The 17,408-nt window shown below is 50.3% G+C and overlaps 3 protein-coding genes across 3 annotated transcripts in view; 1 reads left to right on the forward strand and 2 right to left on the reverse strand.

Annotated features, from left to right (window-relative positions):
• Positions 1-17,408, reverse strand: part of LOC310686823 (uncharacterized protein) — a 116,614-nt gene that overhangs the window by 20,021 nt on the left and 79,185 nt on the right. The window lies entirely within an intron of this gene.
• LOC310686854 (uncharacterized protein) overlaps positions 1-17,408 on the reverse strand; it is a 54,136-nt gene that overhangs the window by 8,700 nt on the left and 28,028 nt on the right. The gene's annotated exons all lie outside the window — the stretch shown is intronic.
• Positions 809-11,206, forward strand: LOC310686884 (uncharacterized protein). The gene is made up of 6 exons (XM_083461361.1): positions 809-906; positions 5,530-5,778; positions 5,969-6,050; positions 6,298-6,380; positions 7,133-7,259; positions 8,565-11,206. The coding sequence occupies exons 2-6, from the start codon at positions 5,617-5,619 to the stop codon at positions 9,737-9,739; spliced, it is 1,629 nt and encodes a 542-aa protein (XP_083317487.1). The 5' UTR covers positions 809-906; positions 5,530-5,616; the 3' UTR covers positions 9,740-11,206.

Below are 17,408 nucleotides of genomic sequence, written 5' to 3' on the forward strand. Positions count from 1 at the left end.
TGAGAGATCACTGGAAAGGGCGGATTTCTTGACTCCAGAATCCATCATCGCAGACCCGTTTCATTCAGGCCTAGAGATCTGCTCTTTGGACCAGTCTGCTTGGATCATGGGGATCATCAATGGATCATCCATGATGTCATACCCATCTCCCGGAGGGGGGGCTCAGGAAGAATCTCCTGCCACGTGACTGGGGGAGTCTGGAGGCTGACGGGGGTCAGACAGGGCTGCTGTTTTGCTCTCCTTACTATTTCAACTCAGCTTTACTGGCAGAAGTTACATTTCATCCAGAAATGGGTGGATTCATTGAGGAAACGGGGCTACGTTTCAAAGAGGCAAATGTGTGTACTTTGTTACCACCCAGTGAGTTGTGTTGCAAAGGCCATTTGCAGAAAGGCTCCTATTGTATCACCTGCGGCTACATGTTTTGATCTTTTTGCGGAAATGTTTTCCTCTGGCTGAGACCATTTGGGGCTTTCAAGGTCAGCACCAACACTTTGAATGGTGATCAGAAACGGACCGGGAGCCAGTGAGGATTTCTTAGGACCCTTGTTCAGGGGCCAGCTGTTAGGGGGCCTCTCAGCTGCTGTCCAAAACTGAATTTATCCGTTGCCGGAAGTAATCCATAAACCTCTCCTGCTCCGCCTTCTCGGGATGCCATTGGTGCGCGATGCTCCGCCTCTCGAGAGAGGGAGAGGCGTGAGTTGGGTGCGCTCGGCTTGCCAAGGGTTAAACGGAAACGAGCTAGATTCCTAGACAGGAAAGTAAGACGGGGGGGGGGGGGGCAAAGTAAGTAAGACTTTCCGGAGCGAAAGCCCAACCCCTCCCTTTCCTGCAAGAAGTCCGGCGTGTGGGGGTCCCGTTGGTTCGGCTCTGCAGAGGCTGCCTGGGGGCGCCTGCTGGGATCCGGTGAGTCTCCTCTCTCCCAACATAGGGCCCATGGGGAGAGCGGGGGTCCCAGCGCTGCATGGCGAGAGGGGGAAGTCAGGGCGCGGAGGGTCGCAGGAGGGCGGCAGCTCGGCTCTTCCTTTGCATGGATGCGCTGCTGGCCCCTTGGGTCCAGGAGTGGGAAAATGCATGCAGAGAAACCCCATTCAGATGTATGGGTCAGTCCCCTTGTATAACGCAGGCTGTCCGCAGATGGAAACATTCAGACATGAAATATACCCTTGTACCTAAAACCTCACCTGTGCAAGGAAAGAAGGAAGGAAGGAAGGAGAGCAGAGAAGAGAAAGCACTTCCTCTTGCAGGGCAGAGTAAAACCTGTGGAACTGCCTCCCACAAGAGCCAGGGAGGCCACCAATCAAGGTGGCGTTAAAAGAGGAGGAGGCCAATCCGTGGAGGAGAAGGAGGAGGAGGAGAGGGCGATGGGGGAATCCTCTGCCCTGTCTCCCGCATAGGAGGCAGTCCTATGGTCTGATCCTGCAGGGCTCATTTTCTCCTCCAGTGCTTAGTGTTGGGATGCAGCCAAGGAATTGGGGGCAAATGGCAGCCCCCCAGCTGTGCTAGGCGATCCCCAGTCCTTGGATCAGCATGAAACTGCAACCCGAGCTTCAACAGCCTTCAGTAGCTGGGCACACACACTCAGCAGAGTAAACACACAACAGAAGTGGCTGGAGAGGCATGTGTGAGCAGATTTACAAGCAGTTTATTCAGCACACATCAGGACAAAGGAATCATGTCTGCTCTCCTTCATGTCCAAAGCAAGACAGCATAAGCAAAATCTATACAGTGGTACCTCGGGTTAAGTACTTAATTCGTTCTGGGGGTCTGCACTTAACCTGAAACTGTTCTTGACCTGAGGCACCACTTTAGCTAATGAGGCCTCCTGCTGCTACCACGCCACCAGAGCACGATTTCTGTTCTCATCCTGAAGCAAAGTTCTTAACCCGAGGTAGCAGTGTCTGTAACCTGAAGCGTCTGTAACCTGAGGTACCACTGTACACAAACAGAAGTTCCCAGCAAGCTGTGCTGGAGTGTAAACAGGCATGTGACACACAACAGTCATGCCTGTCCCTTAAGATGGAACGGAAATATTCTAACACTTAGTTCCTCCAGATGCAAGCGTGGCCTCTGAGATTGCTGGGGGTTGGACTAGATGATCCTTGGGGTGCCATCCACATCTACAGTTCCATGAAAGCACCACTGGAGGTCTCACAAGCCAAGGCACTGAGAGCAGGAGAGGTCCTGCTGGAAAGGAAACAACCAGTGCAACTGTTTTAAAACAGGAATCCAATGTGTTTGTTGTGGGGGGGACGGGACTCCGTGAGGAGGGGGTAGATCCTTGATCTCCTTGGACAAAGAGGCGGGAGTGCAAAGTCCTTCATTAAGAGAGGCAGCCCAGCCAATCATCTGGCTGCTGCGTTTTGGGCCAGTTCCCAGAGTCGCCTTCAAGGGCAGTTCCACACAGAGAGCGTTGCCACCATCCCATCTGGTGCAGAGAGGACCAGCGCCATGTCTTCTCTGTCCCAAAAGGTCTGTGGGGTGGGGAACTAGCCTGAGCTGGACATGGGCCTCAAGCGACCATGATGGACCCAGGAGTGCCCTCAAGTATTCATGACTGGGGAGGGGGCATGTTAAGCAATGTAACATCATCATCGTTATTGTTAGTTCCCTGCCCGTCACCCAACTCTCCAAGAGCAGATTACAAAATTTAAAAAACAGCAATAAAAACAGTTGAAAACACATTACGCGCATAGAAAGGCGAGTCTCACTTTACAGTGGTGCCTCGCAAGACGAAATTAATCCGTTCTGCGAGTTTCTTCGTCTTGCGGATTTTTTCGTCTTGCGAAGCATGGATCCACCCTGGTACTGTATTATAATGGGATAGCGGGCAAATCACAAAGCGGGTCGCTCCCCAGCAGGAGGAGTTTCCCCAGCCTGGAGGATCTGTTGCCAGGAAGAGGCAAAGACACTCCCTCCCCCCTCCCCATGAAAACAGTCCCCCTTCCTCTGTCGCCAAGCCTTGCCGCGTCTTCGCTCCGCCAAACCGCATCCCACATCAAAGCCCCAGCCCGCTCCTCTCCCTCTCTCTCCACGAGGTGCCAAAGGAAGTTCGAGCCCAGGAACCGAGGGCGGACGCACGAAGCGCCTGGCGCGGACTCTCCCTTGCTCCCCCCGTTACCTTGCGCCACGCCGCCGGGCTCCCCACAGTCTCGGCAGCTGCTCCCGGCTTCTTCCCACCCCCGCAAAGGCGCCTTCGCGGCGGCCCAAGCGCAGTGGATGGCTCCTCCTCCTCCTCCTTTGTCCCACCTCCTCCTTCCTTCGCGCAGTTAGGGCAAAATGGAGCAGCCACGTGGGGAGGGGGAGAGAGAGAGAGAGGCAGAGGCGGCGGCGGCACAGAGACCCAGCCAGATCCGCTGGATCCCAGCCCACCTGCCTCCTCTGTGCCCTCTCCAGAAGAGGATCCCTCGGGAAAAGGTAGGTCGCTCCCTCGCTCGCTCCCTGCCAGCCCAGTTCCCGCTTCAAAAGGAAACAAACTCGCAAGACATTTCGCCTTGCGAAGCAAGCCCATAGGGAAATTCGTCTTACGAAGCACCTCAAAAACCGCAAAACCCTTTCGTCTTGCGAGTTTTTCGTCTTCCGAGGCATTCGTCTTGTGGGGCACCACTGTATCTGCTTTTGAGTGCTGTCCTTTGACCCCACCCACATGTCATTTGGCCCTCAGGAGTTAGCCAGATAAGGGAATAAATGGGCCCTGAAGTGGGGTTGGGCAGGAGAGCAACTCTTGAGGAACCCTGGGTTAGGACCCCCCCCTAAAAAAAACCCCCAATGCTCAGATAACACTCAGTACAAATGAGTCACTTGTCAATCACAGTTCTGACTTCATTCCATGATTGAAAACTCTGAAAGGAAGGAGCAACCAGGCTGATTCATCTCTCAGAAAGACCAACAGTTCCCTTCACATTTTGCATGGTCATTTTCCCTCTAAGGGGGCTGGAGACTTACTGTATTTTTCTCTCCATAAGATGCACTTTTTCCCTCCTAAAAAGGGGAAATGTGTGTGCGTCTTATGGAGCGAATGCAGGCGGGAAACGACCCCAAGAGTCGCACACACGCTCCGCACGGTTCTTGCGGGCTCTTCCCTGAGGAGGGAGAGACACGGCCAGTCAGTTCCTTCTCCCTCGTAGAAAAGCCTGCAGGAGCCGTGCACCCTTTAAAGAGGGTGCGGCTCTTGGGGGCTTTTCCGGGAGGTGGGGGAAGGGACAGAGGGGAGCCCCTCAGTCCCTTCCCCCACCTCCTGGAAAAGCCCCCAAGAGCCACACTCACTAGCTGCATGGAGCATGTGTGCGGCTCTTGGGGGCTGCTCCCTCCTGGGGAAAAGCCTGTAAGCACCGCATACACGCTCTACGTGACTCGTGAAAGGGAGCGCTGAGCAGAGCCTGGGATGCATACTGCACTGTTGCATTTTGAGGCCAAAGGAAAGGACTGGACCCTGATTAAAATAAGACACGAGGCTTTGACCGGCAAGGCTCTCGGAGGAAGTGTGTACACCACACCCCTCACCAGGCCATTTTATTAGCAAAAGAATCCTTTACACAGTGCTCGTAAGAACCAATCAGATTTCCTCTGAGCATTTAAACAAACCCCAAGTGGGGGCAAAGTTAAACTATAAACACTAGTTAGGCATGCATACTTTGGAGTAAGTGAATGAAAACTACAAAGGAGCACATTCAGCAATCAATGCACATGATAAGAAGGATGGCCAGGAGGACAGTGATCATTATCACCTTAATGTGAAACCTGCTTCCTGGCCCTAAGATTAACATGTCAGAAAAGCTACATCGACAAAACTGCCCGTTGTCTTTGAGGACCCAGGACGCCTGCCTGTCTAAGTGTGTACGTGACTTGTGAAGAGAGAGAAATTGGCAGTACAGGGAAAAGGGCATGAATGTAGAATCTTATGGGATTTAATCAGAAATTATCATCAATATATCAATCCCAGTCAACACAATGCATTCATCGTGGACAAAATGGCTTGATGTATATTTTATAATTCCACATGGTAATCCCATCTGATCCCTACAAGCGCTCCCTTTAAAATATTTGTTTTCTTGCATTCCTCTTCTAAAAACTAGGTGTGCTTTATAGTCAGGTGCATTTTATGGAGCGAAAAATACATTCTCCTTCTCCTTTCTAAAGAAACCTCAAGAGTCTGGGTTGTGGTGCAGTCCAGAGCTGGCTCTTCCAAGACTCATACATGCTTCCTCACGGAACATTTTTCTCCTCCAGGCAATAGGTCAGTTTTGTAACAGAACGATGTATTTGCTTTGTAGAATTTGCAAGGATCTCTAATTCAGACAGACAGAACTTGGCAGAAGATCAAGGGATTCCTTCATCTCTCTTGGAGTCTTCCTGAGAGCAGAGATGGATGAGCAAGACTCAGCTGGCCGTGAAGCAGGAAGAAGCCATGCCATCAGAATTGGGAGCAGTGGAGGATTCTGGGAAAAAACTGTGCAGAAGATCCTGGGTGAGGAGGACACTCTCTGCTCAGAGGTGCAGAGCCAGCAGTTCAGGCAGTTCTGTTTCCAGGAGGCCAAAGGACCTCGAGAGGTTTGCAGCAGACTCTACAACCTTTACCACCAATGGCTGAAGCCAGAAAGGCACACGAAAGCTGAGATGCTGGACCTGGTGATCTTGGAGCAGTTCCTGGCTGTCCTTCCACTGGAGATGGAGAGCTGGGTGAGGGAATGCGGAGCAGAGACCAGTTCCCAGGCAGTGGCCCTGGCCGAAGGTTTCCTCCTGAGTCAGGCAGAGGAGAAGAAGCAGGCAGAGCAGCAGGTGAGAGAGACTTTCCTCTGGATACTCCAAAGGGGCTCCGAACGTGAGTGAGGGTATCTGAAAATTCTCCATCCTTCTTTTGGAAAGCAGCTATTGAATGCTATCAGATTGCCCTTCAGTTTTTGCCTCTGTCATTCCTTTTCTAACTCTTCTTCATATTCTCTGTTTTGAAACTTTGTTGCTATTTCAGAGACAGGATCTGTTTGCAGAAATGGGCCCAGATTCCTCTGAGACCAAAAGGATTCTGTTGGACACGAGAGTAAGGCTGCTGGGTAAGGAAGGAGTCCGTTCTCTGTTTGGTCCCTTTCTGTGGATATCAAAACAAATCCATGGGTTCTTGTCATCTTTTTTTTGGGGGGGGGGGAGACATTTGGGGCCAGGAGCACCAAATAAGGGAGATGTATTTTTTAACCCAACTAAATTATGAAATGGGTCCAAATGTCCCGATGCACTCAGAAGGTGAGACTTTTTTGGGAGCAGATGCACTCCTGGCTTCCCACTTACCTCTGTCTCTTGCAGGTGACCAGATGATGCCAGCAAGACCTCATCTTCCATCTATTCCTGGTGGGGAAGGAGAAGCAACGGTTGTGGAAGCAGCTCAGGTAGAGGGAGGGAGCCCTGTGGGGAAGGGGGCTGAGGGGTGGGGCTGCCAGGGTGCCTCTGGCCCCCAAGGAATTTCTCTCCTCCTCTTGGCTTCTGCCCAAGCTTCTCTGAAGGCATCTTTGTCAAGGGCAGCTTGGACAGAAGCCAAGAGGCTGGGAATGCCATTCGAGAAGCTTAATGTGCTGAAAATAAGGAACAGCCACCTTGCCTTAACTCACCTTCTGACGGTCAATAGGATGATTCATAAGTCATTGTCGTTTTATTTGTAGAGTTATCATTGATGGTAAAATAGACTTCTAAGCAGTTCAAAAAGCCTAAAAAACAGTTCCCAGGATTCACCTATCCTGTCACATCAGTTGCACAATGGGGCTTTCCCCACCTTCTCCTCCCCCCCTTTCCCCCCAGTGCACTTCTGGAAGTTGTCTTTAGGGCATCAGAAAGGTCTCTCCACCCCCCCCCCCCGAAGAACAGGACATGGGGAGCAGAGAGGGGATCCTTCCATCTGGCATAGACAGAAGGATTTTAAGAATACAATGAAGAGTTCCTTCCATTTACACAAAGATTAATGTCCATCACTAAATCACACAAGAAAAGAATTCCACTAAGACATTAAAAGCAGCACCCACAATTAAAACGTGCAGCAGGATGATCCCATTGAAACAAAACACCATTTAATGAGCAGAAAGAAACAGCAATGTGTAGCAGATAATCTTTCTGCTCTCTAAAGAGGACCTCTTCATTTCTCTCTTAGGGTCCAGTGTGCTTTGAAGATGTCGCTGTTCATTTCACAGATGAGGAATGGGCGTTGCTGGATCCTGACCAGAGAGCTCTGCATAAGGAAGTCATGGAGGAGAATCATGGGATCGTGGCCTCTCTCAGTAAGGCTCCCTTTTGGATCCCAATCTCTCTTTGGAAATTCCATGCATCTCTCTCTCTGATAAGCCTCCCTGGTTTTGAGGGAGCTCTACAGGGCCACTTGCAGCATCTGGGATTCTAACACCCCTTAAACTCACCTTAAATGGAGGGCTATCAGCATGTTTTGACCTTGGACATGATCAAGCCAGCATAGACCTTGCTGAGAATGGAGTGGGAACATGCTGGGAATTTGAGGTTAGGAAAGCACATCTTTGTTTGACACTGTCCTGCCTTGTATTGCCCAAAATCTTCCTGACACAGAGCTTGTGGAAGGCATAGAGGGGTTGTTTCTGATGGTTGTAATTGCCCACGACTCACTTCACAAAGCAGCTTGCTCAACACACAATCCTGATAGACCTTCATCTTGGTATTGGTTAGCATCCCATTCACCCATACAGTGGTCCCTCGGGTTACAGACACTTCAGGTTACAGACGCTTCAGGTTACAGACTTCGCTAACCCAGAAATAGTACTTCGGGTTAAGAACTTTGCTTCAGGATGAGAACAGAAATTGTGCAGCAGCGGCATGGCGGCAGCGGTAAGCCCCATTAGCTAAAGTGGTACCTCAGGGTAAGAACAGTTTCAGGTTAAGAACGGACCTCCGGAACGAATTAAGTTCTTAACCAGAGGTACCACTGTACTCTTTTGGAGAGGTGAGCCATTGCCATAAGTGCCTCGCCAGTACACTTGTCCAGGTCAGCATCAACGAAGAGGTTGTTGGTTTCTTAGGTAGACACAATCATCCACCACCTCCAGTGTCTGAAACTCACATGGTGCTAGGCACATTTTGCAACAGGGAATGTCATAGACACGAGCAGTTTCTGAGCTCTGCTCACAGAATCTAATATTTCAGATTAAAACTGCAGAGTGGAAGGAAAGAAGGACCTTTTTCTGCCTCCCCACTTCCAGCTACTCTCTGAAGACTGAAGGAGAGACCTTCTTAAAAACTCTGAGGGGTGGGCAGGGGAAGGACTAGACCATGTGAAAAATGAACATATTATTTCAGCTGCAGTTCATTCCTTTTCAGCTGTGTTTTTTTGTCATAAGAGAGTGCATATGGACATTCCATTTTTCAGCCCATAACCTAGGTATAAGGTCCACTTTATGTCCTAGCTGTCCTATCTCTGTTTCTAACACTGACCACCTCTAGTGTGTGGTCAGCAATGTTGATGCATGGAATTCTTCCTCTATCACAAGGGTTAATGATCAATATTCAATACAGTGGCCCTCCATTTCTTCCTGCAGCTCTAATCCATTTCTTCATTGCAGGTGGTGATGATTTGGAAATTGAGAGAGAGGATGCCCATGACAGAATCCACACAGTGGAGAAGCCATTGCCACTCTTGGAGTGTGGAGAGAGCTTCAGTCACAGCTCCCATTCGACTACCCACCAAAGAAATGCTATTGAGAAGAAACCCTCTCAGTTCTCTGAATGGCGGGAAACTCTCTGTTGGAATGAAAGCCTCACTTCACAGGAAATAATTCCCACAGGGGAGGACCCACTGAAATACTTGGAATGTGGAAAGAGCTTCAGTACGAGTGCACATCTCATTTCACATCAAATAACTCACAGCAGGGAGAAACCCTATCAGGGCTTGGATTGTAGGGAAAGCTTTAATACAAGCACAACCTTCCATAAACACCAGAGAATTCACAGGGGGGAGAAGCCATTTCAATGCCGAGAGTGTGGAAAGAGCTTCAGTCAAAGCACCCATCTCACAGCTCATCAAATAATTCATACAGGTGAGAAACCCTATCAGTGCTCGGAATGTGGGCGGAGCTTCAATCACAGGGCGAATCTCACGGCCCATCAAAGAATTCACAGTGGTGAGAAACCCTATCAGTGCTCAGAATGTGGGAAGAGTTTCACTGTGAGCTCCGGTCTCGCTTCCCACCAAAGAATTCATACTGGGGAGAAACCCTATCAATGCGTGAATTGTGGAAACAGCTTCAGTCAGAAGGCAAGTCTCATTTCCCATCAAAGAATTCACAGTGGTGAGAAACCCTATCAGTGCTCAGAATGTGGGAAGAGCTTCAGTCGGAAGCAAAATCTCACTTCCCATCAAAGAAGTCACACTGGTGAGAAACCCTATCAGTGCTCGGAATGTGGAAAGAGTTACTGCCATAGAGCCAATCTCACTTCCCACCAAAGAATTCACAGTGCTTGGAACGTGGAAAGAGCTTCTGTAAAAGTGCCCATCTCACTACCCATCAAAGCATTCATACCGGGGAGAAATCCTATCAATGATTGGATTGTGGAAAGAGTTTCCTCCAGAGAGCTGATCTCACTTCCCACCAAAGAATTCACACAGGGGGAAAACCATATCAGTGCTTGGAATGTGGAAAGACCTTTAGTCACCGTGCCAATCTCGTGGCACACCCAAGAATTCACAGTGGTGAGAAACCATAACAGTGCTCCCAATGTGGGAAGAGCTTCACTGTGAGCTCCAGTCTCGCTTCCCATCAAAGAATTCACAGTGGTGAGAAACCCTATCAGTGCATGGAATGTGGAAAGAGCTTCAGTCAGAAGCAAAGTCTCCCTTCCCACCAAAGAATTCACAGTGGTAAGAAACCATATCAGTGCTTGGAATGTGAAAAGAGCTTTGGTAAGAGGACTAACCTCATGGCCCATCAAAGAGTTCATACAGGGGAGAATCATAGACTTTTAGACCTGCAGGAGACCCCTGGGTCGTCTAGTCCACTGCAGGACTCTCAACTAAAGCTTCCATGACATATTGCCTTCAAACTTCTCCTTACAAACCTCCAAGGAAGGAGAGTCCACAACCTTCCAAGGGCATCTTTAATTTGAAGCCATTGGTTTGGGTCGCAGCCTCCAGAGCTGGTGAAAACAAGCTTGTTCAATCTTCCACGTGATAGTCCTTCCTGTTCCTCAGAAGGCTTGGTTTCCAACTCTTAATTCTCTTGGTCACCCCCCTCTGCACACCTTCCAGCTTGTCAAAATCCTTCTTAAATTGGGGCACCCAGAACTGGACACAGGACTCCAGGTGTGGTCTGAACAAGGCAGAAGAAATTGAGGCTGTTACTTCTCTTGATCTGGACACTTGACTTCTTTGGACACAGCCTAGAATAACAGCCTTTTTTGCTGCTGCATCATACTGTTGACTCATGTTAGTCTAAGACCCCTTTTCCACATGTACTACTGGCAAACCCGGTATCCCCCATCTTATATTTGTGCAGCAAATTATTCTTGCCTAAGTACAGCAACTTACCTTTCTTCTTACTGAAATTTACTGGATGTCTTTATATACCACCTGTTTCTTCAAGAAGCTCAGTGAGGTGTTGAGTCATTCTCCCCCTCATTGTTTAATCCTGACAACAACCCTGTTAGGTAGGTTGGGCTGTGAAGCCATCACCCAGTGGGCTTCATGGCTGAGTGGGGATTTGAACCCAGGTCTCCCTGGTCCTAGTCCAAAACTCTTAAGCACTGCACCCCACTGGCTCTCGAATGAGACTCTTGGAAAGTGCATGCATGCATATTTATTGAAAGTTTCAGTGCAATGTCTTGGTGTTTGTAGTTAACGTTTTATACGCATGTATCAATGACGTTAATATATTAATGGTAATTACAGTAGAAGAGTAAATTTTAGGTAATGCTAGATAGCAATAGGGTTAGTTTGGAATGCTGGGATTGAAAAATTGAATAATTGAACAATTTCCACATGAATCACAAGAAGTTCTAAAATATAAATACAAAACAGCAACAGCAACAACCCCTGAAAAAGCCCCATGTCATGTATTGATGAAGTTGTTAGAAAATTTATTATGGGAAAGGGGGTAAAAGTCTTAAAAGTTCGTGCAACCATCTTCTCGGGGTTCCTACTCTTTCTGTGGATGAACCTTGTTGCTACAAATAAAGATCAGGTCTACTGACCGCTGTTTTGCTCCTTTAACTTGCCTGGATTCTCCTTTTTTGCTGACCCTGGAGGGACCGCGGGGTGTGGCCCCCTGGGGAGCTGGGCAGCGGAGGAAATCAGCACCCCAGGATTTTTTCCTTCTCAGTGCTTTTCCACCTGAGCCTCTTACCGAAAAGCCTGACACCCCGCAATGAGACAGGATTGTGTCCCTGCCCTCAGCAAACAAAATAGCTCCCCCCTCCCAAGATACTGAGGTGCCCTGAGGGCTGTGTGGGACCCCCAGTCATTGAAATGAAAAGGGGAGAGGCTCAGGAAAGTTTCAGGGAGCAGGCAGGGAGGGGGCAGCACAGGCTCCAGAAGCTCCGTCTCGCTCATTCCTCCACACTACTCCCCCCCCAATTACACCTGCCTCCCCCCCATGGCACCTTCACAAGTGTGGGGAAGCTGCGACCCCTCTGCCCCCCCGTCACAGTTCCTTTAAGACCCCATATTTCAGGGGGCAGGCTCATCTGCAGCAAAACAAAACACAGCTGCCCTGGCTGAGTGGAGCCAGGCGGGGGGGGCACTGTGGGGACCCCGGAAATGTGCCCTTATAAGAAAAATGTGCCCCTGTCGGAGGCAGCCCTCCTTCTGAAACACCAAAAGAGTGAAAAGGACAGTTCTCTGAATGGAGAGGAGCAGAAAGCGGAGTCCCCTCAAGATCAGTATTGGGACCTGTGGCTTTTCAACCTGTTCATAAATGATATAGACTTAGGAGGGAGCAAAGTTTGCTGATGGCAGTAAATTGTCCAGGGTTTTTCCAAGAAAGAGAGATTGCAAGGAGCTCCAAAAGGACTTCTTCAAAGGGAGTGAATGGGCAGAAAATACAGTTCATTATCAGTAAGATTAAAGTGATGCATGTTGGGACAAAAAACCAAACACCTGTTAATATCATGTACAGCCTCATGGGGTCTGAACTGGATTTCCCTGTGTGCTCTAGACCAGGGGAGAGGGGAGCTGGTCACAGCAGGAGGGGGAGTCTCCCTGGATGCTTCAGCAGCCGGCCTCCTCTGGGTCTCCTGGCCCCCTCCTCTCCTCCCTCTGAGTCTGAACAGCTCTCTGTCCCAGACTCTTCCTGCTCACCAAACCCTGTTTCCTCCTCAGCTTGCAACACCTCCCCTCCCATTCTGCTCCCTTTTCTCCCTCTTTCTGCTCATCGCCATCCCACCACCAGTCCCTGGGCTCTGAGCCTTCTTCCCTTGTGGGTCCCTCAGCTGGTGCCTCCCCCCCCCCACCCGCTCTATGACAGCAAAAGCAGAAACAACAGTGCAATCAGTATGATAGTAATATGAACTGTGGTCCTTTGGTAGGAAAACTCCCTAGCAGCATGACTGAATAAAAACTTCTGGGACTATGGAAAACTACTATCTTCCCCAAACCCCAGAATAAGCAGGTGCTCTGGGGTTGCCCCATGGGGTTCAAGAGTGAAGAGGGGGCCCCCAGGAGACTTCCCTGGTACCTGTAGCCCCTCCTCCCCCCTCTTGCAATTTTTTTCTCATTTATTGGGTTAAAGTTATTAATTTCATGACTTGGCATGATAAGAACTTTACCGGAGGATAAGAGCTAATTTTGGGAGCTGAAGTTTTGCCTCCCCCCGGACCCGGGAGTGATCTGCGAGAAAGCCTGGTGAAAAGGTATTGAAGATTTTGACAGCTGTGGGTCATCCGCCACCAGTGCTCTAGCCATCTCAGTGATTGTTTCATCGCCCTCAGCTCCGAAGAAAACCACGGGGCTGTCCGGGCTCCATGCAATCAGAGAGGGCGCTTCGGAGCCAAACAGTCAATAGCCCAGGTTAACTCCACATTCCAGCGGGCCACCAGGGAATCAGCTGAAAGGCCATCAACATGGGATAAAGCATCCCCTACCACTCTCTGGAAACCATTTGGATCCATTAAGTGGCGGGGGCGGACCATCCGAATTGGTCCCACCTCCCTGCAGAGGGGAAGGGTCGCGGAGAAGTCCAGTTGCACCAGGAAGTGATCTGACCATGGCACTTCTTTCGTTTCGCTTTTACTTAGTGTCAGATCACCAACATCCATAGAGGTAAACACCAGGTCCAAGGAATGTCCGCGGCTATGGGTTGGGCCAGACTTATTCAGGGACAGCCCCATGGAGGCCATGCTTTCCATGAAGTCCCGAGTTGCCCATTGTAAGGTCGTGTCGGCATGGATGTTAAAATCCCCTAGGACAACCAAACTAGGTGTCTCCAGGAGAACATCCGCCATGACCTGAAGCAGCTCGGGCAGGGAATCCTTGGTGAAGCGGCGGGGGGGGGGGCAGTACACCAAAAGGAATCCTGTACTGCCCCTATTGCCCAACTTCCAGAACATGCACTCAGAAAACTGGGTCTTTTCAATAGGACGCCTGATGCAAGCTAGTGACTTCCTAAAAATCACTGCAAACCCCTCTCCCTGCCCACAAGGCCTGGGTTGCTGTATGTAAGAGAAACCTGGTGGACAAGCAGCGGCAAGGACAGGCCCATCTGCTTCATCCAACCAAGCCTCTGTTACACATGCCAGGTCAAGTCCTCCATCCACGATCAAGTCATGGATCACAATGGTTTTATGGATCATTGACCTGGCATTGCACAGCAGCACCTTCAGGTTGTGTCAGTGGCGTAGCGTGGGGGGTGCCAGGGGTGCCAGCCGCACCGGGCGCAACATCTGGGGGGGCGCACTCGCCACCTCCAGAGTCGCCGAAGAGCCTCGGGGCTCAGCTCCTTTGGGAGGAGGGGTCGGGCTGGGTGACCAGGGGGAGTAGCAGGCGCTAGCAAGGAGGTCCGGAGCCGGAGCCTGGCCAGGATCGGGCGCGGGATGGGGCGCAAGAGGGAGGGGAGAGTCGAGCCTGTCCGCCCCGCGAGGACTGCTGCGAAGAGGCGGGAGGGAGAGGAGGCCCCTTGGGAGGAGCGGGCAGGTGCTGGGGCGGCAGTGCCGGGCGGGGGCCGAGGGGTGGGCGCCCCCCTGCGCGGGCATCGCCTCGCCGCCGCCGCGGGCTTGGCTGGGCGACCGGCTGAGGGGAAGCGCCAAACAAGGCCAGGATCCAGGCCCCCGCTCTCCTTATTTGGCACCCATTTCCGGCTCCCGGGTGGCCCCCTCCCACCCGCTCTCGCTACCAGTGGAAAGAGAGACGGAGGAGCAGCGGAACCCGCAGCCTTTGCAGGCGCTGCCGGCCGGGAGAGGGGAGCGCGGCCCCGGCCAGCCGAGGGATCTTGTGGCGAGGAAGGAGCCCAGTCTGCGCCCTCCTTCCCCACAGAGCTGCAGAGGGAAATCAAGGTTCTCCTGCTAGTTTCTCTTCTTCTCCCCCCCCCACTGCGTTACAACCGTGCCCCCCCCCTCTCGGTGCACATAGCACGATTGCAATCTCTCTCTCACCCCCCCCCCCAAGTTAAACTAATGGAGCAAGCCAGCGCCAAAGATTTGTAGAACTGTGAATACCCGGCCCAGGCAGCAGCAAGAAGCTGGCAGCGGCGGCAGGTTAGGGGTTAGGGGCGCAAATTACTTGCCTTGCCCCGGGTTAGGGGGCGCAAATTACTTGCCTTGCCCCGGGTGCTGACAACCCACGCTACGCCGCTGGGTTGTGTGGGTATCCCTTGCTGATTCCAGTATCCCGTCTGGTCAAGACCAGACCTGGAGGCAGGGATAGTCCTCAAACAATGACTAAGCCCGCTTCCTCGGTAATGACGTGGTCTGGTCTTAGCGTAACTCCTCCTCCTACCCGTGATCACTGAGATCGGTTGTCCCAGTACATCCCCCCCCCCCCCCCCGTGGAACCTGCCCCAGCCATTTTGTTTGCTGGGACCCACTCCCAGGCAGCCCTGACCGCTCCCCTTAAAATCAAATTAAAACCTTTACAAAAAGCAAACTAACAAAACAAAACAAAAAACAAAAAAGAGAATGTTACAAACACAACATAATTAAATTAAATTAAACAAATTCCCGCACCCAACTAAACACCCACCCCACTCCTCTTACGCATAGCAAATGAAAAAGCAATGTCATCAAATGATAGTAATGCAGCAGCCACCTTTCATAATCCTCAAACATCGTTAATAGCACAGCATGATCTTGGAATAAGCCTTTTTAAATCAATTGTTTCCTCACAGGAAAGGCAGCTGCTCTCTGTCTGTCCATGAAAAGGCCCTCTCTTTCTCTGGTCCATCGTTCCTTTGGACATTCCCCATCCTCTGCATCATAAAGACACTGAGGTCCAGCGCCGAGGGCCTTCTGGTGGTTCCCTCATTGCGAGAAATGAGGTTACAGGGAACCAGACAGAGGGCCTTCTCGGTAGTGGCAACCGCCCTGTGGAACGCCCTCCCTTCAGATGTGAAGGAAATAAGCAGCTATCTTATCTTTAAAAGACATCTGAAGGCAGCCCTGTTCAGGAAGGTTTTTAATATTTAACGCTGTACTGTTTTAAACATTTGATTGAGAGCTGCCCAGAGTGGCTGGGGAAACTCAGCCAGATGGGCGGGGTATAAATAATAAATTATTATGATTATATTATTATAATCCTCCATCCAGCCCTGTTTCCACCTCTAGATCTTCATGAGTCACCTTCACAGTCCCAATGGCCTCAAGAGGTCCAAGTGGACCATTTTGGGAGACCCAGGTCTAAGTCTTTTCCAGGGACTGTGGCCTGGGTCAGTCAGAGAACTAGTGACAAGGCTTGGTGCTTGGGGTCAGCTGAATGGGTGCTCAGGGAAGCTCCTGTTCTGGGAGATGGACCTCCATCTACATGCCTCACATTGCGTGGAGAGAGCAGGAGAAGCAGAAGGAAAGCAGCTGGCAATTGGGAATCCCAGACGGAAACACCCACCCCCATTGCTCCTTGTAATAATGATGTGCTGCCGAATCTCGTGCCCCTCTTCTGACACAGGACTACCCTAATCTGGCACTGACAAAGCTGGATATTCAAGGCACAGGGATAACTGTACTTAATGAAAAGTTCCACCTTGTAACGCTGTCCTAAAGGATCTCTACTCGCTCTCAGTGCATTTCGGAGCACAATTCAAACTGCTTGTGCTGATCTTTAAATTGTCATGGTTGCATCTTTCAGGCAAGAAAAGTATTGATCTGACATTTAGAGATCATTCCTAGTCTATTGGTTCAAGAAGGTTCTGTTTGATTCAAAGCTGGTGTTTTCTCTAGCTGGAACATCTTACCTGATCAGGGAGTTTCCTTTCTTCTGAGAGCAGGGGGTGGGATCAGTTGTTATGAGATTATGCTGAACCTTCCTTGTTTTGGGAACCAGAAGAAAATGGTTTAAACTGGAGTGAGCCAAGCTTGGTATCCAGTCCCAAGGTTACTCTGACACTGAATTGTTTATAAATTACAGTATTGAAAGGCGCCTGGTCCCACTTCCTATTCTGCTATTCTCTACTCTGCTTGTGTCTTTCTTACTTGAGTGCTGTTTTGGTATGCTATGTTTTACTGTAAATTCAGTTTTTGGATTGTTATGATTCTTTGCCTTCAGTACTAAATTTATCTGCTGAATGGTTTTTTTTTGGTGCCTCTGAGTGTTTTTTCCTATTCTGCTAACTATATGTCGGACTTGGAGATCATTATGGAGGAGCAAGATCTGTGACCTAAAGCCCTCAACCGACTTGGCCCTGTAGACCTGAAGGAGCGTCTCCACCCCCATCCTTCACTCTGAACACTGAGGTCCTCCTCTGAGGTCCTCCTGCTGGTCCCCTCTCTGTGATAAGTGAGGGTACAGGGAAGCAGGCAGAGGGCCTTCTCGGTGGTTCCTCCCTGTGGAACGCCCTCCCTTCAGAGGACAAGGAAATGAATAACTACCTGACATTTAGAAGACAGCTGAAGGCAGCCCTGTGTCAGGAGGTTTATAATGTTTGATGTTTTCCTGTCTTTTATATGTACTGGAAGCTGCCCAGAGTGGCTGCAGAAACCCAACTAGATGGGCGGGGTATAAATAGTAAAATTATTATTATTATCTTGTGGGTTTTTTTGTAGTTATTTTGGAATTTGTACTGCAATATCAACTCATGAAATGTTATGGGTGGAGAAAATCACAGGGTTGCTGTAAAATATAATCCCACCCACAAACTCTCATTCACATACAGTCTGTAAAATTGGGAAGGTCACACACCTCGCCTGTGCTAATATTGGCAGTCTTTGGCCTGTATAGGCACACCCTGTATGTAGAGCCTCCAGCCACAGGCACCGTCTATCATGAAAATGGG

The sequence above is a fragment of the Podarcis liolepis genome (assembly GCF_965112155.1).
Source record: "Podarcis liolepis genome assembly, chromosome: 10".
Classification (NCBI taxonomy): domain Eukaryota; kingdom Metazoa; phylum Chordata; class Lepidosauria; order Squamata; family Lacertidae; genus Podarcis; species Podarcis liolepis.

What these genes read in the sequence shown, in the direction of transcription:
- LOC310686884 (XM_083461361.1), top strand. Translation starts at nt 5,617, where the DNA reads ATGCTGGACCTGGTGATCTTGGAGCAGTTCCTGGCTGTCCTTCCACTG. An exon ending in AGAAGCAGGCAGAGCAGCAG is followed by an intron (nt 5,779 to 5,968) that starts GTGAGAGAGACT and finishes TTGCTATTTCAG; the next exon opens with AGACAGGATCTGTTTGCAGA. An exon ending in CGGTTGTGGAAGCAGCTCAG is followed by an intron (nt 6,381 to 7,132) that starts GTAGAGGGAGGG and finishes TTTCTCTCTTAG; the next exon opens with GGTCCAGTGTGCTTTGAAGA.